The 23,569-nt window shown below is 37.3% G+C and overlaps 2 protein-coding genes across 2 annotated transcripts; both read left to right on the top strand.

Moving 5' to 3' along the window:
• Nucleotides 1-1,653: 1,653 nt before the first annotated feature.
• LOC110710842 (glutathione S-transferase T3-like) lies at nucleotides 1,654-3,448 on the top strand. Its single transcript, XM_021889182.1, has 2 exons — nucleotides 1,654-1,658; nucleotides 2,626-3,448. The coding sequence occupies exons 1-2, from the start codon at nucleotides 1,654-1,656 to the stop codon at nucleotides 3,446-3,448; spliced, it is 828 nt and encodes a 275-aa protein (XP_021744874.1).
• A 2,012-nt stretch (nucleotides 3,449-5,460) lies between these two features.
• LOC110710843 lies at nucleotides 5,461-6,728 on the top strand. The gene is made up of 3 exons (XM_021889183.1): nucleotides 5,461-5,728; nucleotides 5,800-6,152; nucleotides 6,264-6,728. The coding sequence occupies exons 1-3, from the start codon at nucleotides 5,461-5,463 to the stop codon at nucleotides 6,726-6,728; spliced, it is 1,086 nt and encodes a 361-aa protein (XP_021744875.1).
• The last annotated feature ends 16,841 nt before the right edge of the window (nucleotides 6,729-23,569 follow it).

The following is a 23,569-nucleotide window of genomic DNA, read 5'->3' on the forward strand; positions in this document are numbered from 1 at the left end:
TTTGCTTAAAGTGGCCTATTAGTCGCCTTGGCGACGTTTACTACGAGTAGTAGCTGTGGTGGCGGTATCTGTTTCATCTCTTCCTCTCTTATTAGTATCTGGACGGTTGGTGGTATTGGGGGATTTTCATTGAGGTTAGGAACAACTTGTGGAATTTCGACGGCTTCGGCGGCGTTAGTGTTTCGGGCTTGATTTGTACTTCCTCGGGCTGGTTGTATTGTACCACAAGGTATGGCATTACGCTCTACTATGAAATATATATGTGAAAGTGATATATTATTCAAAGATGTATTGACACCATTATATTGGTGTTCCATTTTTGAGTAATGAATAATTTGATAGTTATATTTAAAATTTGAAAAAAGCAAAACTACCTTTTGAGTAATTTGAGCAAATTGGTGTTGATAACGTGTTTTACAACAAAGGATTTCAAAGAGATCAAAAGAAAGCTTTTAGATACTCCGATAATTGTTGTGTATATTTCCTTCAGATTATGCGAGGATTTATAGTACCCTTGCATGAACAGTGTTTACTCGATATGTTAAACACGCAGTGAAATGTCTAATCGAGCATGAGGTTCTAAGCGGCGATATTTAATTTGTATTCTTAATCCGTTCATATTACGCAATACAGTGCGTATTACAACAAGAAGTACCTAAAAACAAATAATTTAAAATGTAATTAAAATTATTTATATATAAAAAAAATGCAACTTGAGAAAAGAAATTTGGCGTCTGACATTCACGCCCATTATTTCTTGTTAGCGTGAGATGCATCTTTTTGTTGTTTGTTCTGTTTGGCACAATTTGCTAAGTGAATTCGCTTAGCTAAGCGAATAGCTTTGCCCAGCTAATTTCGTAATGCAATCCCAACGATTAAGCTAATTATTTATTAGTTTCATAAATTGGAAGCTAGTCCTAATTTTACACTGTTGGAGTTCTCTTCTTTTAACTGGAAATTGGAAAGAAAAAATATGTGTAGGTTTGACTAAATTTTGAGTTTTATATGACTTACATACAGTGGCTGATCCAGGATTTTACGGGTGTTGGGTCACCGTCTCCCATCAACCGCATACAAATCAATAATTAATAAATAAATATTCTAAAAGCTAGTAAAAAAAAAGTCAGTCCAAGTAAATATCTTGTGGGAGAGGAGAAGGAGGATTTGTGACAGATAATGACAACTAACCAATTAAATTACCAAAAAGATTTAGAATGATAAACTTTAACAAGTTACCAAGTGAGAACTAAGAAGGTGAGATTTGAAGGATGAAGTTAATACATAAAATATAAACTAGTTATTGGCCCGAGCGATGCTCCGGTATAACGTAACGTAAATTTATAAATTTATCAAAATTAATAAAAAAAAAAGGTTAATGTTGAACAATTATAATTGATTAAGTGAAAATATAATAATTTAAACTATTATTTTTCATTAATATTTATATTAAAAATGTCAAATATAAATATAAAGGTTATGCATATGAATAGTTTTTGAAGTAAATATGTCATTAATATAGAGAATTAAAGTTATACTAATGAAGAGTTTTTAAATTAATTACACGTTATTGCATTTCAATGCAGTGAGTGATGGGTGCTACACATAGGATGACACATGACGCACATGTGGCTTCAAATAATAATAAGGGTACACATGGCGTAAGCATGTTAATCCCATGAAATTTAATAATTAATATAGATATAGATTTCAACAAGTTTGCCTAGTAAGAACTAAGAAGGTAAAAAGAGGGAAAAAAGCTAATAAAGAGCATCAGCAATGGGAAGGATGCATCTCCTTTTAGCCATCCCTTTTTCTACTTTTATTGTTCCTCTTGAATGCTGAAGTATGTAATAGGATACTCTCTTGGGAAGTACATTAGTATTTCCTTTCTGTGGAAAGAAAATGTTTCCTCGTCTCGTGTGCAAAAGAAAACAACAGAAAAAGAAGAAAAAAGGGGGAAAGTAGCCGTTGGTGGAAAAATGTCAAACCAACATGATAATCCAACGGTCAAATGCAACGAAGAACAAGTTATCTTGTGACACTTGTCACAACGAGAGTGGTCACGTATTTTTGCGACTTTAAATATTTATAACGGCTATAACTTGTTAACGGTAACTTATTTCAGAAAACCAAAAACACCAACGGTCATAAAAAAAATTTCTGTATAAAATGAGTATAATTTTCTCATATTTTCACACACTTTCATTTTTTGCATTTTTCCCCATTAATCTCATCTATTGTCGAAAACATCTAATATCACTCAAACAAATTTTTTTTCCACAAATTTCACTTCCAATTTCAAATACCCTTCATATGGATCGTAATAATTCAAATTACGGGAATAATATGAATTTTCCAAATAATCCAAACTTTCAATATAATCAAAATAATCCTCCTTTTGACCCAAGTTTATTGAGTAATCCGAATTTTCAAGCTGCTTTGCAATGGTTTAATAGTCAATCAAGACCAATAAATGTCAATAATATTCCACAATGTCAACCTCATTTCCCTTTTCCTCAAAGTAGCTCGTCATCTCAACAATCTCTTGGTAATATGGCGGGTTTTTCCCATTTCTGAACATTTCACTCAGAACATGGATTAATCACTGGGAGGTTTTGGTGGTAGGAATGCAACTCTAATAGAGGAGAGTGGTGATGAACATGTGGAACAATTAGTCGGGGCACAACATCGAGAAGACATTAACGATGTTGATGTCGAAATTGTTTCCGAACAAAATGTCAACACCACTGGGCAAAGGAAAAACCAATCATGGAGCATAGCTGAAGACAAAGCACTTGTATCGGCCTACATAAACGCAGGGGGTGACGTAGTGAGAGGAACCAAGACAAAGAGAAGTGGGTTATGGGTTGACATCTATAACCGCTACGAACGTTCTAGAATGGAAAACCCCGATGAAATAAAGGTAAGAAACATTAAATCTATGCAAAATCGTTGGGATCATATAAATTCACATTGTAGTAAATGGGTAGATGCATATGGGTATCATTATCGAACCAAGGGTAGTGGTGAGTCTGAGAAAAATTTGGAGAAATTTGCTCACAAAGATTACTACGCAACTAACAACAAGATGTTTTGTTTATTGCACTGTTTTGAGGAGTTGAGAAAATATCCGAAATGGGATCCATCTTTGGCCAAAGATCAATCGACTATGCTACCCGGTGGCCAACAAACGTCAACCGAAAGTGGGAGTAGCGGTAAAAGATCACAACCTGATTCACCATCCGAGGTTGGAGGAAGAGGTAAAAGACCAGCTGACATAAAACAAACAAAGATGAAAAGTAAAGCATCTACTACTTCAACTTCAAGTATAAATCTTGAAGCGTTAAACACAAATTTTAACGAAGTTGGTGATAAGTTGAATGATTTGGGTGGACGACTTCTGGATCAGTTGAAGGAAAGAGATGAAATTAAAAAAATCACAAGTTGAAGAAAAGAAAAGGCAAAAGAACGAGGCCATGAAGTTTAGAATGTTAGAAAGATTAATGCTGAAGCCCGTTCTTGATGTAGTTGAATTAGAAATGTATAAGAAACTTAGAGATGAATTCAGTAGTAGATTTTCTATTTGATTTAATTTACCTGATTGTACCGAGTAATCATGATTTGTTATTACGATTATGAGTTGTATGTTTTATTATTATTGTAACTTTGCAGAATTATTGTCAATGTACCTTTTTATTATGAATGTAATTTCTATGTATTAATATGAACTTTATGTTTACTAAATTGAGTTCAAGTCTGTTAATGTTACTTTATATTATTGTGATTAGGGATGGCAATTTAATCCGAGTTCGATTCGAATCCGATCCGATCCGAAGGAAAAAATCCGATTCGAATCCGTTTAAAATAAGTCCGAATCCGAATCCGAATAGGAGGTGGATCGGACTTGGACCCTACGCAAAGTCCGACGGAGTCCGATCCGAGTTCGAATCCGAGAGTATAAGCATATGCTCTATAATTTGGGATAATTATTTTCTTGTTTTGTAACAAAATTTTGTTATGTAACTTAGTGTATAATTTAAATATGTTATCTTTATACTTTAATTGATATGACAATACAAGCAACTATAGGTATATGACATTAAAAACAAAAAAAATATTCGTATCATTTTGGAGGTCCGCATAAACGGACCGGATTCGGATCTGAAAATTACGAGTCGGATCGGATTCGGACTCGGATTTTTCGGATCCGAGTCCAGGGTCCGTTTACTAAACGGATCGGATTCGGATTTAGCCACATCCAACCCGAATCCGATCCGTTGCCATTCCTAATTGTGATAATGTATAAGATTGTTACCCATGACATTTCATCTAACCAAAATCTTATCTTCTAACATCCTTTGTTTTATGACCACATATCATCATCTGAAATCTAATCTTCTGACTAACCTTATCCTTTTTGTCTAGATAATGTATAAGATTGCTACCCATGACATTTAATCTTACCAAAATCTTATCTTCTGACATCCTTTGTTTTATGACCACATATCATAATCTGAAATCTAATCTTCTGACTAACCTTATCGTTTTTTGTCTAGATAATTTATCAAATTGCTCCCATGACATTTCATCTAACCAAAATCTTATCTTCTGACATCCTTTGTTTTATGACCACATCTCATCTGACTAACTTTATCCTATTTTTATCTATAAATTCATAATATTACTCCCAATAACATTACACCTCTCAATATCAACCTTATTTTCCTGTTGGCATTTTTTTTAAAGAAAAACCCAAAACCTTCTATTTCAAATATTGTTTGGTAATAAACATAATATGAATTTCGATTCAAACTCTTCAAGTTTTTCTTCTTCTTCGTCTTCAAGTTCAACTGATGATATCTATGATCAAATGGTCATGAATTTTATCAACGAGAGTCATCGATTACAAGTAGGGGTGAGCGTAACAGGGTACCCTGTAAAAATTTCAGGACTCGGAACCGGAACCTGTTGCAACAGGTTCCTAAAAATAGGAACCGGGACCGGAACCTGTTGCAACAGGTTCCTAAGAATTGAGAACCGGAACCGGAACCTGCAGGTTCCGGTTCCTAAACAGGGTACCCTGTTTGTCAAAGTAAGTTTAATAGTTACTTGATAAATTGTGACAAATTTTTTTTTTTTAAAATAGATGATCACAATAAAAGCTTACAACTTTAGTATAATACTTCAAATATAACAAACCAACACTAATTGTCTAGAATTTTTAATACCATATAGGTTCCGGTTTCATGTACCCTACAGGGAACCTGTACTAATAGGGTACCCTACAGGTTCTAAATCCAAAATTTTATTACCCGGAACCGGAACCTGTTGCAACAGGTTCCTAATTTTATTACCCGGAACTGGAACCTGTTGATCAGGTTCCAGGTTTGGAACCTGCGGTTCCGAACAGGTTTCGGTTCCATATCAGGGTACCCGTTTGCTCACCCCTAATTACAAGTAATGCAAAATGCAGTACTTGTAGCTGTAAACAATTCAGTACAACAAAATGAACATAAACGTCAAAGAAAACGAAGAATAACTGTGCCGAGAAATCGTGAAGTAGCTCACGACAATTTAGTTTCAGATTATTTTAGTGACCAACCATTATACGATGAAACCACATTTCGAAGGTTTCGTATGCGAAGACCCCTTTTCCTTCGCATTGTCAACACATTAAGTGCAACTAATCATTACTTCCAACAACACCCAGATGCTACCATGCGTCTTGGTGCTTCACCCCTTCAGAAATGCACAACATCCATACATATGTTAGCTTATGGTTATCTACTGATTAAGTAGATGAGTATCTGAAGCTCGGTGAAAGCACTTCTAGAGAATGTCTTGCACAGTTTGTCGACGGAGTAATTGCTCAATTTGCAATTGAGTACCTTCGCAAGCCAACATTGGAAAATATCCAACGCCTCCTTAGAGAAGAGGAGGATAGAGGTTTCCCTGGCATGTTGGGCAGCATTGATTGCATGCATCGGGTCTGGAAAAATTGTCCAGCTGGGTGGAAAGGAATGTATCAAGGAAGATCTAAAACAATGACTGTTATTTTAGAAGCGATTGCTTCCAGGGATTTATGGATTTGCCACGCCTTCTTTGGGACGCTTGGATCATGCAACGACATTAATGTACTTCAGCGTTCTCCGGTGTTTTATGATATAATAAATAATCGTTCTCCACAAGTTCTGTTCACTGTTAACGGAAAAAATTATAACAACGGATATTATCTCACAAATGGGATTTATCCAAAATGGTAGACATTCATAGACGCTATTGCAGTCCCACAAACCTTAAAGGATAAATTGTTCACTACAAGTCAAGAGAGTGCTAGAAAGGATGTTGAGCGTGCATTTGGTGTGTTACAAGCTCGGTTTGCAATAATTAGGAAGCCTGCTTTGGCATGGAGTGTAGAGTTGATGTGGAAAATCATGATGACTTGCATCATCATCCACAACATGATAGTTGAAGACAAGCGTGATACATATTTAAACTATAAAGATCCACTTGAATTCGCTCAAGAACAGCCTGAAAATATGCCAGGGTCGTCCTCAACCAGAAATGCAACAACATTTACCGTAACTCCTAGGCAGTATGATCCTGATAATTTTAGTAGATTGACAGCTTCAAGAGGGGAGATTCGCGATAGACAAGTTCATGAGGCATTAAAGAACGACTTGGTTGAGCATTTATGGGCAAGGTCAAAGAGCTCGGTTGAAAATTAGCATTTTAATAATTTTAAATTATGTGTGTTATTTTCGTTGCTTATTTTCATCCGTGTATTTCATATTTTTAATTTATGTCTTTTAATTCATGTATTTCGTATTTTACTAATCTTTTATATTAATGTGAAAATGTATTAGTTGACGTATTTTTGTTCGATTAATAATAATAATAATAATAATAATAATAATAATAATAATAATAATAATAATAATAAACATATTTTACAAACTAAAATAATAATTAAGTGTGTAAATAGGAGAGAGTATATGGGAAAGGATACTCATTGATGTTGGAAATATTTAAGAAAGACGATAAGTAAAAGGATGGAGATAGTTAGAAGTGATGTGGAAGAAAGAGAGTGTGATGTGTCAAGTGGAGGAAAGGAGGGAGAAATTGGGAAAGGATATAAGCTTCCTTCCCATTGCTTATGCTCTAAGGTTACTATTTGAGTGGGATGAAGTTAATTAATTAATTTAAAAAACAAACTAGCCAAAAAAAAAAGGCAATGTTGCTCGTGGGTTTCGAACCCAATATCATTGCCTAGAAATGTAATGCCTCAACCACTACACCAATGAGCATATATATACAAGTAATTAGTGCGATGTTTAATATCTATAGCCTTTTGTTTTTCTAGGTCACGTGATCTACCATGCATAAGGGTGGGTCTGCCATTGTGCCACTGATGACTTATGTCGTAATTCTATAGATCTAAAAAAAAGGAATGAATGGAAAAGTACATTGATGCCAAGTTGCCAACACAAGTCTGCCATTAGTGATTTCATTTAACATACTATCTTTATTTTCTGAAAAATTAACTCACTATTCATGTCGTTAAGGTAATTAAAGTAAAATGATTTTGATCACATTCTATGATTTATACAAAAAATAAATTAGCATATTGTAAGGAGGGTGTTCCCATCGTAGAGGATCCTTCTCCTTAGATGCCCATGGCCCTTTAAAGCCTAGGAATTTACACTTGTTAGGGTGTATTAGGATTTGAATTCCTCACTGTTTGGGAGACCTTTGAATTAGAGATGATTCTATCATATACGCTTTTTTGTAAGAAACAAGTAGGAGTCGCCAATGAGTTTTAGGAAAAACCCATAAACCTCGTTCATGCCTTTCTCCCAAGTAGAGTTCAAGGGATATTTAGCATGAATCATAAGTTTACCCATGCCCAAATTGGTCTAGAAAACCAGAAATGAGTTCGGGAGCGAGGGTACTAAGATAACGTTCCCTTTAGAGGGGAATCGCGATCCTAGCCCTAGTGCGGCCTCTACTAGCTCTTCCTTTGCACAATTTCATTGCCAAACAATATATGCAACGTGATACCTAAAAACTATGTTAATTGATTTTATTTACACACAATAATTCACATAGGAATTACATCGTAAGGTCGTTATTCTTATTTAATCAAATTCGTGAAAAGAACAATAAAATAAACAATATTTGCCTTGACTTAGGTGATTAACCAACAATTATTTTATTCAATTCTAATCTTGATTAACGAAAGAATACTATGTGAAATAAATTAATTTATTATTTTAAGGCGATCAAACAACACTAATTAATTAATTAAAGTTCTTTTAAACAATAAAAATAATGGTGATTTTACTAAGTGCTCGGGAATTTACCACTTCTCTTTGCTAGATCTCCGTTTAGAACACTTATGGACTCCTTCTTGTTGGGGAACCTCCATCGTAGTAACAAAATATCGAAAAGGGTGAGTGTTTAGGACAAGAGAGTTTGGATGCACAAGTTCACAAGCATTCAGCCAGCGTTTAGGTTAATTTTCTGTCTGTTGAAGCCTCGGATTAGGGTCTTATTTATAGGGAATGATTAGGTTTAGGGTTTAGAGCATTCTGCCGCAGCAGGTGTTGAGTGCAATTGAGTAGGTTGCACGCGGCTGTCGCGCGCAAGTGAATAGGTCGCGCGCGGTATACGCGCGTAACTATTTGTCTTGCGCGTAGCTCTATGGTAAGATTCGATTTTCCAATATTTTAATATTCTGAATCTTACGTGAGCGCATCTCTGAAAGTTGCTCGCGACTGCTGAGCGCGACTTTGTGAGATGCGCATGATATTTTCCGCGGTAGCTTTTATTTTAACCTAGACGCTCCTAAATCCGTCATTATTGGGTTTTAAGCACGGGCTTAAGCCTAATTATGATCGGGTTTAGTTAATTTGGACCTTGTGTTGGCCTTGTTCTTTTATCTGGGCTAGTCTTTTGTGTTTTGTGGCTTAACCAGTTATCCGTAAGCATTCTTTACTTTGATCCAACATGAAGATGGTTTTATTTATCGTCATTACACTTCCTGTCGGGACAGGAGGCTAAAAGTAGATGTCTACAGTTAGCCCCCACTTTGATGAGTCTAGAATAGACGATGATCAAAGTAGTCAAGGAAAAATCCGAGACTCATTCTGCAAAGTTCTCCAAGGTTAGAGAATCTTTTAGTAAGGTTTAAGGATGTCGAAACAGTCCTTGGTTCGCTAAGTGTTTGAAACAAATAGCTATTAAGGCTAGAAAAATTTTCCCCTAGTCTTAATGCGGTAAAGAATCTAGATTGATCCTTTACAATTGTAGAACGCTTTTACAAGTAAAGGTGTTCTGGGTAATGTCAAGTCATGAGAAGAGATCGGTTTTAAAAGAATAAAAGGGGATGATTTCCTCCCAATCATGTCATCGTTGATCTAAAGTCCCTCGATATGTCATTGAAACTTTATCCTGACTTTAACAAAGTAAAAAGAATGAAAAGGGGTTTTTGATATGCGAAAAAGGGGTCCGGTATTCGAGCCGGATGTCCACAAGATAGAAATACATGTCTCAGGACTGGAGGCATATATCCAAATCCAATGAGAGAGAAGAAAGTCAGCAACTCTCTCAGCAGTTTTGTCCACAAGATGAGTACACGTGTCTCAGGACTGGGGGCTCGTGACTACATGGGTGCGACATCGTTCCGTCGCTATTTATACAGGGGGTGGACGAACACCCTAACTGTCCGATAAGTTAGTAAGCTCACTAACTATCGTATTTGCTTCCCTTCACGAAGTGCCTGTTCCTGAAGGTTTGGGGCACCTGTCGACTCGTGAGCTAACGCCTACAGTAAATAGTCTACCTTTTAGTTCCGAGAGGTAGATCTCGCAAAGCTTGGGCTATGGTGCAATTTTACGCAACACCTACGCCGTAAAATTTTACGATGTACGCTATGCCATTTGCATTTTTATGCTGCATGTTAAAAGCCTTCCTTTTGCTTCGTACGTGAAAAAGAAGAAAACTCGGACACTTATATCGTCAGTACAGTAAAATGACAAACCTGTCTATGGGTGCTTTTACGTAAAGCACCACCACGGAACGTCTTATGGCACGCTTACGAAAAACGTTCAAAATGTATGCCTGGGGAAGGCACAAAGCACGGTGTGCATGCAAAGATGATGCAAAAATCTATCAAAGAAGAAAATAAACTACAAATGCAAAGAAATTTAAAAAGGATTTTGATAATTCGCGCGCTATTACGTCTAATAATGAGTGAAAACCATTGAAAAATGATCAAACGGATCAAAATCCGGATACCAGTCATTTAAGTGACCAGTATCCGTGCGCAACTCAGCAGGTCACGCTGGCCAGGCGCGTGCATCTTTCTGAGTTGCGCTCGTGTGTCACGCGCAACTTCTTAAGTTGCGCGCGACATTCAGTTCAGCAAAAAGAAAATCGCAGAAGCGATTTTTCATTTTGCATTCTCTCTCTTTCCTTCCTCCATTTTCGCCCCTTTCTCTCTCTATAGAACTCGGATTTTCGTGATTTTCGTGCCTAAAGGAAGCAAATTTCATTCTTAATTCATTTTTGCCATAACCCAATGTAAGTCTTTTTCCATTTTTTGCTCTTTTTTGGCTGAATTCGAACGATTTTCGAATCGTTAAACCCCAATTTTCGAATTTGGGGTTTTTCAATTTCGTCCATTATTCTTGAAATTGTTTGTTCCATGTTGTCATGCTATGCTTAGGAGTGTTTTGCAACAAATCTCATGAAAAATGGTTAAGTATTGAACCTTGTATGAGCATTTCTTCACTTAAGTTCGTTCTTGCCTTTTTTTGCTTGAATTCTGCTCGAATTTGTTTTTTTCTTGCTCATTTTGGTTATACTTGTTGATTATGAAGTAGATTATAGTATTAGAACTAAAATTACTTTCATAATTCATATTTTGTAAATTTTGAAATTGAAAAATGGCGCGAAGTATATACTTAGTTTGTTTTTGCCATATTCGAACTTCAAGTTTGTTTGGTAAACGATAATTGCGTTTTGTTTTTACTATTATTCGCCTGAAAATAATTGATTCCTTGAGATTTTGAAATATAATCTCTTGAATACTTAGTTGAAACTGGTATAGGATGGCTTTTGTGGGTGTTTGAAAGCCCCCATTTACTAAGTTTAATTGCGTGATCGTAGCCCCCAAGCATGGGTGGCAATCGATTTTCGTGTTTCATCCTATCGGTAGCCGTTATGCTGCCGAAATGGATCTAGAACACGTTTATTAGCTTAGTTTAGAAAGTAAACTAATAGAGAAACCTCGTTTATCATAGCATGGACTCGCCTCCATTCGTCGATGCTGAGGAGATTTAAGTAGGTCCTGACGAGGTAGTTGGGTGCCTCCTTCAGCGGAGATCACGTATACCGATGCCGTTGGATCGGTAATTCGTGAGAACCTTCCAGCAGCAGAGGATGATGAGGGGATATCGTTTGTTCCTGAGACGGTTGAGTCGGTATGTCCTTTTGTATATGTACTTAAAATAGTTCTATTTTTGTTTCATATACATTTATCTATTAACTGTCCTGTATTTTATTTTTAGAACAGGCTCCGCGGGAGACCGTGAACGGCATAGTGAGGACCTTACGTGCTTTCCGAGCTGCTTATCGGAGAGCCCTCGTGACTTTGTCATGCCGTGATCCTCGGATGATTGCGGTAAGTTTTATATATATTTTTTTGACGAAGTTATCACATTGCATGTATTAATCTTCGGTTTGGGATTTTACAGGGTGTACAACAGCCGTCTAGCAGTCGCAGAGCACCTTGAGCCCTTTTGTACACATTTTATTATTATTATTTTTTAGGAAACATTGTACATAGATTTCTTGTTTTTGTTGTACATATGACACACATTTTCTTTTTTTTTGTATATGTCATATTATTATTTTTTTGTTTCCATGTGTACTTAAAAAAACAAAAAATTAAAAAAAAAAATTCCGAGGGAGGGAAAGGGTTCCCGACTTACCCCTCGAAAAAATAACAAAAAAAAGAAAGGAAAAGGAAAGAAAGAGAGAAAAAAGAAAAGAAAAAAAATAGAAAACAAGAAAAAAAAAGGAAATAAAAAAAAAGAAAAGGAAATAAAGAACACAAGAGTTAGCAAAAGGCAAGCATATTATTAGTCTTAAGATTTTGTTAAGATTCCGTTATTATGTAAGTCAAAATACGGAAATAATCCTAAACCACATGTCGCGACAGAGGAGACGCACGCATCTGAAGGAGTTGCGCGCGGCTGTCGCGCGCATGTGATTTAGTTGCGCGCGGATGTCGCGCGCAACTTCATGAGTTGCGCGCGCCACCTGTTTCTGAACTTTCCTTTGGGCGAAAATTGCCGAAAATTTGCCCCTCTTGGGTCTATTTAAGCATGGTTTCGTATAGGTTTATGATCATCTCGCATTCATTCGCTTAGTAATTTTATAAGAACTAAAAGAAATAATCTCTCTAAATTCTTATTTTCTTCTTCTCTCTTCTCTTTTTTTTTTTTTAATATTGAACAATGGTAAAAACCTTTGAACAACGATTGAAGCAATGGGTTACCTCCCTTTCAAACGAGGACAAACTAGCTTTCAAAATTTATCACCTAGATCCCCTATTGAACTATATGCAATTAGTGATTAATTTTGACTTCCTTCATGCCGCGGTTAACCATTGGGATTCCAACCACCATCTTTTCTTATTTAAAGGGGACGAAATTATTCCCCCTCGTGGTGAGTTTGAGGCCTTGCTAGGCTTCCCTACAAATACTCTCCCCGTGACTTATTCGCCTCCATTGTCAGATCCCAAACCTGTATTCCAAAGATTTTTCGGCTTGTCTGACAATTACATGACTAATATTGGAACTGATGAAGGCATGAATTTAATTCAATTTATTGAACATTTCGTCGCGCCTCGTGACAACATGACTAAACAACGCTTTAAAATTCGTGTTTTATGTTATTGTCTTGTTGTCAACTGTTTACTTAGGACAGGCAAAGAATATGGAGACTATTTCATGGTGTCTATAGTTGAGCAAATAGAGGGATGTCATTCACCCGCTCCTTTGGCTTTGGCGGAAACCATTCTATGCATGAATCGCCTTAGAGGAGATCCTAACGAAAATGGCTTCACGGGGAGTCCACTCAAGATGCGCGCGCCACCTGCTCGTGTAAAATCGCAAACTGATTTTTTTTTTCAGATTTGGCTCATGGAGCGTTTGCGAATAGTCGACCAGCCACAAAACATTGAGGCCAGCGGAGTGCGAACATTCCTTGGACGTCGAATCCTTTACAAGCATAAGAATGAAGAGGAGTGGGCGTCGTCCTTTTGTCACGGGGTTCCTCACATACGCTTCGTGATTCCTTGGTGGAACATAAATAGTATGGTTGGGAGTAGTCACAATTGCCCTTACATTAGGCTTTTAGGCCTATCTAGCGCTACTTATATCTTTCCTTGCAGGGTAATGAGGCAATATGGGATGAAACAGATTATACCCCCGCAAGATTGTGACACACCCAAGGATGTGTCTTTTAGACCCGAGCAAATTTTCTGTTGGATAGAGTATTGGTCAAGTATTCCAAGATGGGTAGTACAAAATCCTACTGCGAGCATTGTATTATCTTCCTTTTATAAGGCTTGGATGAATGCAGCGGACAAGGGCGAGTTAAACAAAGCCCGTTCTCAATATCAAATTGCCACAACTCGCAATCCACCTAAGCCTCTAATGCATTCGACCACCACTACTCCTCCTAGTGGTAAAAACAAAGGAGTGAGAAGAAAATTAGACTTCTCATCTCCTAAGGTGCGTTCGAAGGAATCCAAAAGGAAAGCTCCTTCCAAACCCGCACAAAAAGGCGTGATAATCAAGGAACCTTCGCAACAAACCCGAAAAAGGACTCTAACAAAAGCTTCAAAAAAAGGAAAAAGGGTTGAAAAGGCTCCTATTCCTAAATTGAAGAACAATGTATTGGTCAAGAAGAAGAATGTAGAGGAGAGTTCTAAGGTTTCTGAAAATACTGCGATGGAAACTACTCCTCCATTATCCGTGACAATCGAGGATATAGTGAAGCCTTAGAATGTTACACATTTTTATTATGTTTTTTTTTTGAATAAAGTGTAATCATTACTATGCCTCTTTTTTTTGCTTTACAATTTAGTTCAACAATGTCCTTTCTATTTTTTTTTAATGAAATAAAATGAGCTTTATATTTCGATATTTTGATATGACCGAATCTTATAGATTGCCTACGTATTCGCATCACGAAATCAGGTCATTGCGTAGTTCTTTTTATATATATATATATTTATATATTTTTTTCTTTAACTCCTTAGGTAAAAGTTAAATGAAAAAATTAATCAAACTTTGTTTAATAGAGAGTTAAATCAAAGTTTAATTTTTTATTTTCCGAGTATATGTTTATGTTTATGAAACGCCCTTCTTTCATTGTAAGTAGAAGTTACAACTTCGTTCAAACAAAAAGGTTCGGGTTCGCAGTTTGACAGTCAGGTGGCGCGCGCAACATCTGAGGTTGCGCGCGAATGTCGCGCGCAATTTAATCAGTTGCGCGTGGTATCCACACGTTACTATTCCAGTTGCGCGCGACACCTGTACTACGAGTGTTTCGAAAAAAAAATTAATTTATTTTTGTGCTATTTACCCCCCAAAGTGTGAAGATTTTTTTTCGTGAAGAAAGAAGAAAATCTGAACACTTAGAATGGTTTATTATTCTTGAATTACCCCCCCCCCCAAGTGTTATGTATTTTATCGTGTTGTTCGATAAAATGCATAACACTTAGAATCTTTTAGTTGAATGCTAATTTAAAGTTGGTTGTATGAATGAACGAGTAATCCGGATTTCATATGTAATATTTTTTAAGTCGATCAATGTTATAATTGGCGAATTTCATCTCCTCCAATGTCCATTAATCTGACGGCTCCTCCTGATAGGATTTCAATCACGCGGTAGGGACCGATCCAATTAGGTTTAAATTTTCCTCTTGGATCAGTAGGTGGACCCCTAACCTCCTTTAGTACAAAGTCACCTTCTTTTATGTTTCTAGATTTTACCCTTTTATTAAAATGACGCGCAATGCGCCTTTGGTAGACTTGTACATGATGCAAATCTCTTAATCGTCGTTCATCGAGCAATAAGAGCTCTTCATACCTCGCTCTTACCCATCAGCTTTCGGCAGCTTACTTTCGAGTACGATGCGTAGGGATGGTATTTTCAGTTCGACTGGTTGAACTACGTCCATTCCAAAAACTAAGGAGCACGGAGTTACCCCTATTGATGTTTGTATAGACTTTCTATAACCCCATAGTGCAAAGTGTAGTTTATTCGGCCAGTCTTTATAATTTTCTGCCATTTTCTTAATGATGACTGTTATATTTTTATTTGCCGATTCTACAGCTCCATTCATTTGAGGTCTGTATGGGGATGAGTAATGATGTTTTACTTTATAACGAGTTAAGAGGGTCTCAACTTCAGCTTTGAATTGTGATCCCTGATCACTAATTAGTTCGTGTGGAACTCCATATCTACAAAATATGTTTTGTTCGAGAAACTTTGCGACATGTTTAGAAGTGATATTAACGTAAGAAGTAGCCTCAATCCACTTAGTGAAGTAGTCGATGGCTACTAATACGTACTCGTGCCCTCCTACTCCTGTTGGAGAGACCTTTCCAATTATGTCAATTCCCCAAGTTGAAAAGGGCCAAGGGGAAGTGAGATTATATAGTTCAGATGGTGGAAGGTGTTGTAAATTAGCAAACATTTGGTACTCTGGACATTTCTTGACATATTGTATGCAATCATGTTCCATAATAGACCAATAATACCCTTGTCGTGAAATTATTTTTGCGAGCATTTTACCATTCATGTGAGGTCCACAAACACCTTTGTGAGTATTCTCCATAAGGCTGTGGTTTTCGGTTGGTCTATACACAACAAACTTTGACCATTAGGTCCTCTTTTGCATAATTGACCATTTAATAGACCGTATTGAGCCGCAAGTGTTCGTAAGGCTCGTTGGTCTTTCGATGAAGTATTTTCAGGATATGTGCCATGAGTAATATATTGGAGGATATGATCATACCAAGGATTGTTTCCTTCGATGTCATTTATTTCCTCTATTGCGTTGCAATATGATGGTTCTTCTCTTCTATCAATGCATAATGGCATCATATTTAAGTGATCTGGAATGTTGATCATTGAGGCTAATTTTGCTAGTGCATCGGCAAATTGATTATCATCCCTAGGGAGATATTTGAAGTCAATATGTTCAAAATGCTCGATGAGTTGCTCTAGGTGTGCTTGGTATAATATTATTGTGGAGTTTTCCATTTTTTCAGTATGTGATTTATAATCAAACTGGAATATCCATATACCTCTAATTTTTGCACACCTATGCTAGCTGCTGCTTCTAATCCAATAATGCAGCTTCACATTCCGTGACATTATTAGTAACCTTAAAGTCTAATTTTACAGAGATTGGAGTATGTGCTCCCTCTGGACTTATGAGTAACACTCCTACGCCACATCCTTTTTGGTTAGATGCACCGTCGAAGTACATTACCCATTTGTCATCTTGTGTCATAAGAATCTCTTCATCCGGAAGATGAGTAGTTTCTGCATGACTTGTTTGAATTGGATGTTGAGCCAGAAAGTCGGAAATTACTTTTCCTTTCATTGATTTTTTTGGAATATATTTTAACTCAAATTCGGCCAACATCACCAACCATTTGGATATTCTTCCTTGTATAAGTGGTTGTTAAAACAAATACTTTATCGGATTTTGTTGAGAAATCGCATGAGTGGTGTGTGGTAGCATATAATGTCGTAATTTTTTAGTTGCCCACACTAATGCTAGACTCGTTTTTTCTAGAGTGCTATATTTTGTTTCATATTGGATGAATTTTTTACTTATGTAATATATTGCACGCTCGACTTTTTCTACCTCTTGTGCTAACATGGCTCCTGTGGCCGTGTCTGTAACTGTTATGTATAGCCTAAGAGGTAGTTTGGGTATTGGTGGTGCTAAAATTGGTGGATTTTTGAGATAATCTTTGATTTTCTCAAAGGCCTTTTGGCATTGTTCGTCCCATTCATGTTTTTCTTCTTTTTTCAATTTTTTGAATATTGGCTCACAAGTCATAGTCAATTTGTTAATAAATCGACTAATGTACTGCAATTTGCCAAGGAACCCCCTAATTTCTTTTTCTGATTGAGAGGGAGGCATGTCAACAATTGCCTTTATTTTAGAGGGATCAATCTCAATACCGCGAGTGCTTACTACGTATCCGAGTAACTTGCCAGAAATTACCCCGAAGGCGCATTTTTGTGGATTTAATCGCATGTTATAATCTTTCATGCGAGTGAAAAATTTGCATAAAGCTTTTATATGTCCCATTCTATCTTTGGACTTTACGATCATATCATCCACATAAACTTCTATTTCTTTATGCATCATATCATGCAAGAGAGTCGTAACCGTTCTTTGGTACGTAGCTCCTACATTTTTTAAACCAAATGGCATGACTGTATAGCAATACGTCCCCCAAGGGGTAATAAAGCATGTCTTTTCTTCGTCTTCTTTTGCCATTAAAATTTGGTTGTAACCTGCGTATCCATCCATAAAGGATAACATCGCATGTTCAGCCGTGTTATCTACCAATATATCAATATGTGGTAGAGGAAAATCGTCTTTAGGGCTAGCCTTATTAAGGTCCCTAAAGTCGACACACATGCGAACTCGTCCATCCTTTTTAGGGACTGGGACGATGTTCGCTACCCATTCTGGGTAATTACATACGCGAATGAAACCTGCGTCCAATTGTTTTTGTACTTCTTCTTTTATTTTTAGTGCGACGTCAGGTTTCATTCGTCGAAGTTTTTGTTTTACTGGTTTAGAGGTAGGGTTCAAGGGAATGGTATGTTCCGCGATTTCCTTATCTATTCCAGGCATGTCCTTGTATGACCAAGCAAACACGTCTTCGAATTCTTTGAGCGTCGATATGAGGGTCGATCGCTCTTCCGGATTTAGAGTTAAGCCAATTTTGACTTCTCTTTTATTTTCTTTAGTTCCTATATTGATTGTTTTAGTTTCTTCAATGATAGGGTTCTTTTGTTCTCGTTCATTCATTAGTTCAACCAACTTATTAATGTTATCATCTTCATTAAATTGATTATTATAGCATTCAAAAGATTCAAAAGAAAGATTATATCAGAAATAGAGCTCATATTATTAGAATCAAAAGAAAGTACATTAAGAGAAGAATCCTTTTTGGGATCTTCATCCTTAGAACTAGAAAATAAAGACTCAATAATGGCCACAAGGCCTAAATTTTCAGCTTCCCTAGAGTCTATAATAGATTCGTCGTCCGATTCTTCAAACATCTTCCCTTCGCCTGTGACGATCACCAGCCTATCGCCTTTGTGATTGGTCCATTTGAAAGATTTCCTCCATCCATGCTCCAAGGTTTCATTAGAAGGGGTGATCAATGAATTTGGGTCAAAAGCTTCATCCTGGATGGCATTTTGATTGGTCATTGTAGCCACATGATTTTGCTCTAGTCCAAATAGCAAGTTGAATGCTTGCCTATCATAGCACCTTGGAGTTGGGTACTTTGATTTAACAATACTAAAATCGTCATCCAAGAAGTAGCAATCGTGAAATATTTCGAATCCAGGATTCTTGATTCCTTCCAAAACCAATGGTTCTGGAAAGTCATAGCATGGGTAGTCTTCTCCCTCCCTAATGAATTGTCCATTAAGGGTTTGTTGATAGGATGGGAGTAAAGTGACTATCCCCTTGTTGTTGTCATCTCTACGTGCCTTTCTTTTCGCATCGTGAGACTTCAATTCTTCTTTAGTTGGTTTGTATCCCAATCCAAAGGAGAAGCTTTTCTTTGGGATAGGAAGTAAGAAAGATTTCTTCATTCCTATTCCCAAAGGCATCCCAGGAAAGTAACTACTCTTAAATAAGATGTTGTTTACTATCTGGGTGGAATATGGATCAAGCTTGAAAGGTTCTTCCAAGTCTTCTTCCATTTCTATTGTGAAGATTGGCTCCGCGCAAATCCCCACATGTCCTCTTCATCATTGTCATGGTTTATTTCCAGGAGTGATTGATCGTTTATTGCTATTTTTAGTGGAGAAGCATGTATAGTCATAAGAAGCCCTTGATAGTTCAACCTAATCATTTGATGAAGTGAGGATGGTATTGCACCAAGCTCATGTATCCAAGGACGTCCAAGTAGAAGGTTGAATGTAGGTTTTATGTCCATAACATGGAATTCAACCATCTTTTGTATTGGGCCTGTGGTAATTGGTAGCTTAACAGTTCCACAAACCGATCTTCTCGAGTTATCATAGGCCCTAATGCTTTGTGTTGTTGATTGAAAATCTTTTTCTGGATTAAGGCCTAAATATTTGGCAGTTCGTAATGGGCATACGTTTACAGCTGACCCATTGTCTACCAAAGTTAGAGGGATGTTATATCCCTTGCACCCCACAGTTAAGTATAATGCATTGTTGTGGGTAGTGTCTTTTGAAGGCAAATCATCATTAGTGAAAATGATCGACTTGCCAGATTTCTCGCTAGTAAGCAAGCTAACGAGATCTTGAGGGGTTGTTTCCGTGCTTACAGACAAAGCTGTTAGAGCGTTCATAAGAAAATTCCTATGTTCTTTAGAAGTACTTAGGAGTTCCCAAATGCTAACATTCGCCTTGGATTGGCGAAGTTATTTGACCAATGGATCTTCCACCTCAAAAGTAGGTGTATTTTGTACTTGACCTTGATTTTGCGTGGTCGAAGATCCATTTGGTGGTGGTGCCTGGTAAATTCGTCCATAACGATTTAAATGATCTATCTCGTTTGGATTAGTTGTAGGACTTATGAACCAACTTTCTTCTAGAGGCTTTGAGCGTGCCTCCATTTCAAGATGTTCCATGAGTTGAGCTTGATGCCATTGTTCATCCAAGGAGAGATTTGATAAGTCTTGTGACTTCCCCAAGAAATGATCCCAATCAAGCGCTCCATTTGTTTCATTTTGTAAACAAGATGGAGGTGGGACGGCGGCATACTTAGAGATATATAAGTCTTGAAAGTCGTCGTCCCATAGCCCACATACTTCATTAGTTGCCCCTATGAGTATTGTGGGTAGAGGTTTTCCTATAGGTGTGATGTAGTTCAATGGATAGAACATATCGCTTACCATATGGTCCTCATCAATTTGAAACACCCCCAAGGGGGATGCATTATTGTTTGGTTTAGGCGTGGGAATTCTCCCATCGTTTACCAAATCCTGTATTTTATGTTTTAAGACAAAGCAACGTTTAGTGTCGTGTCCATTGCCTCTATGATAAGCACAATAAGCATTACCATCCCAATTAGGAAACCTTCTTTCTGGTGGAGTGGGTGGTGTTAGTCCTGTTGGTGCAAGTAAGATTTTTCCATTTAATTTTTCTAACAATTCTTTATAGCTTACAGGAAATGGATTAAATTTTCTTTCTTTTGTCCATCTTTTCCTAGGATCATTATATTGATTTGTGTTGTGGTATTGCGTGGAGATCGCAAATACATCAATAAAGGATGATGAGCCATCATTCCCCTTCTTGTAGTTATTTTTAGGTTGATGATGATGAGGCTTATTTGCTTTTTCCTTAGCAATATTATCTTCAATCCTAGTAGCCACGGAATAGACCTTTTGGAAAGTGTCTAAACCAAGGTAACGTAGATGCTTGTTGTACTTTTCATGATAATTGTCAATAAACTTTTGTACTAGCTCGAGTTTGGGTGGCCTTTGGGCAAGGTGGGCCGCCTTTTCTCGCCATCTACCATAGAAAGCAAGGAAACCTTCATCGTCGCCTTGCTTAAGCATTTCGAGTTCACGTAGAGTGGACTTGAACTCTACATTACTCTCATATTGGGTAATGAAAGTCGAAACTACATCTTCCCATGTTGCTTTGAATTTTGGGTCTAGCCCATAGTACCACTCTCTCGCGGTTGGGTCTAGAGACAAGGGGAAAGTCAAAACGTAAAGCTTGGGATCAACCCCCTTTAGTGCCATAGTGCCAGTAAAACACATTAAATGATTTTGTGGATTATTGGTCACCTTGAATATTGGTAAGTCCGTAGCTACGAACTTTTCCGGCAAAGCAAGTCCTGCGGGAGGAGCAAACTTTTCTACGTCAAAGTACTTGTTCCCCATTGTAGAACGAAGAACTAGCTTCTCTAACGACTTTTCTTTGATGGATAATTGTTCCATCTTTTCTTGTAAGGCTAAAGCTTCAGCATTTTTCTTACTAGCCTTTTCAATTTTCTTAATTCTCTTTTCCTCGGCTTCTTGAGCCTTTTCTTCTCTCAAACAAAGAATCTCATCTTGAAGTTCTTGAATGGTAGACATCATTATTGGACTAGGACTAGTTGTCGAAGGAGAATGGTTTGAAAGGGTTGGATCTTTAGGTGGTAAACGTAGAAGGCGAGCACCCGGGATTTTTCTTTCCCAAGATTGGAAACCGGCCCTAAAGAAGTATGAAAGGATAAGTAAACCAATATGCTTGCTTAGAAGGGGAAGAAGGAAAAGAAAAAGAAAAAGAAAAAATAAAATGACGCAAGATATATTCGAACGGATAACATTGCCCCCAACAATTCTTGAATAAAGATATCGTTTTAACGAATCAACTTGTTTTTTGCAAAATCAAAACTGACTCGTACAGTGGGTGCGCGCGGATGTCGCGCGCAACTAATTTTCTTGCGCTGGGTATGGGCGCGCAAATCTGTGAGTTGCACGCGCCACCTGCTCGTATGACTTGTTTTTTTGTTCGAGCGTTTTTTTTTATTTTCGTTTCTTTTTTTTACATCGTTCTTTTTTTTTATGTTACCCGTTGAATATGACTCTAAATTACGAAGAGACGACTTCGTAATTGGGAACCTAGACCAAGCTAAAAAGAAGAAAGAAATCTATCCTAACACGTTGCATATAGTCATGTAATCACATAAGCATGCCACAAGTTATAATCCACATATTGTCATTCTAAGGTCGAAAAGGCTTGGGTGCCCAAGGTACCATATCTTAAGAAACGACGCACAAATCAATCACTCAACGAGTTGACTCATGACATCGCTCTCCCAGCGTTTTGTTGGTGATATGGGTGGGATGATTATTATTGATTTCGGGATAGAAGCCTAGTGTTGGCAACCCCTAGTCAATGAGTCAATCCCCATGGTTTAAGTGTGCTATACTTATGCATGATGCAATGTTGCTTGTTTGACTTTTAGTTTTTTGTAAAAGGAAGATAATATGCGTTCAAGTCTCGCTCTCTAACTAGAGATTATCCAAGTTAGCTCTCGTTACAACCCATAGGTAACCAAGTGTTGGATACCTTGGACCATAACTACAAACTAATCATGTAACCTCTAAATCCCCAATGGAGTCGCCACTGTAAGGAGGGTGTTCCCATCGTAGGGGATCCTTCTCCTTAGATGCCCATGGCCCTTTAAAGCCTAGGAATTTACACTTGTTAGGGTGTATTAGGATTTGAATTCCTGACTGTTTGGGAGACCTTTGAATTAGAGATGATTCTATCATATACGCTTTTTTGTAAGAAACAAGTAGGAGTCGCCAATGAGTTTTAGGAAAAACCCATAAACCTCGTTCATGCCTTTCTCCCAAGTAGAGTTCAAGGGATATTTAGCATGAATCATAAGTTTACCCATGCCCAAATTGGTCTAGAAAACCAGAAATGAGTTCGGGAGCGAGGGTACTAAGATAACGTTCCCTTTAGAGGGGAATCGCGATCCTAGCCCTAGTGCGGCCTCTACTAGCTCTTCCTTTGCACAAGTTCATTGCCAAACAATATATGCAACGTGATAATTCACATAGGAATTACATCGTAAGGTCGTTATTCTTATTTAATCAAATTTGTGAAAAGAACAATAAAATAAACAATATTGGCCTTGACTTAGGTGATCAACCAACAATTATTTTATTCAATTCTAATCTTGATTAACGAAAGAATACTATGTGAAATAAATTAATTTATTATTTTAAGGCGATCAAACAACACTAATTAATTAATTAAAGTTCTTTTAAACAATAAAAATAATGGTGATTTTACTAAGTGCTCGGGAATTTACCACTTCTCTTTGCTAGATCTCCGTTTAGAACACTTATGGACTCCTTCTTGTTGGGGAACCTCCATCGTAGTAACAAAATATCGAAAAGGGTGAGTGTTTAGGACAAGAGGGTTTGGATGCACAAGTTCACAAGTATTCTGCTAGCGTTTAGGTTAATTTTCTGTCTGTTGAAGCCTCGGATTAGGGTCTTATTTATAGGGAATGATTAGGTTTAGGGTTTAGAGCATTCTGCCGCAGCAGGTGTCACGCACAAGTGAATAGGTCGCGCACGGTATACGTGCGCAACTATTTGTCTTGCGCGTAGCTCTATGGTAAGATTCGATTTTCCAATATTTTAATATTCTGAATCTTGCGCGAGCGCATCTCTGAAAGTTGCGCGACTGCTGAGCGCAACTTTATGAGATGCACGCGATATTTTCCGCGACA

Source organism: Chenopodium quinoa, unplaced genomic scaffold, assembly GCF_001683475.1.
Source record: "Chenopodium quinoa cultivar QQ74 unplaced genomic scaffold, ASM168347v1, whole genome shotgun sequence".
NCBI lineage: Eukaryota > Viridiplantae > Streptophyta > Magnoliopsida > Caryophyllales > Amaranthaceae > Chenopodium > Chenopodium quinoa.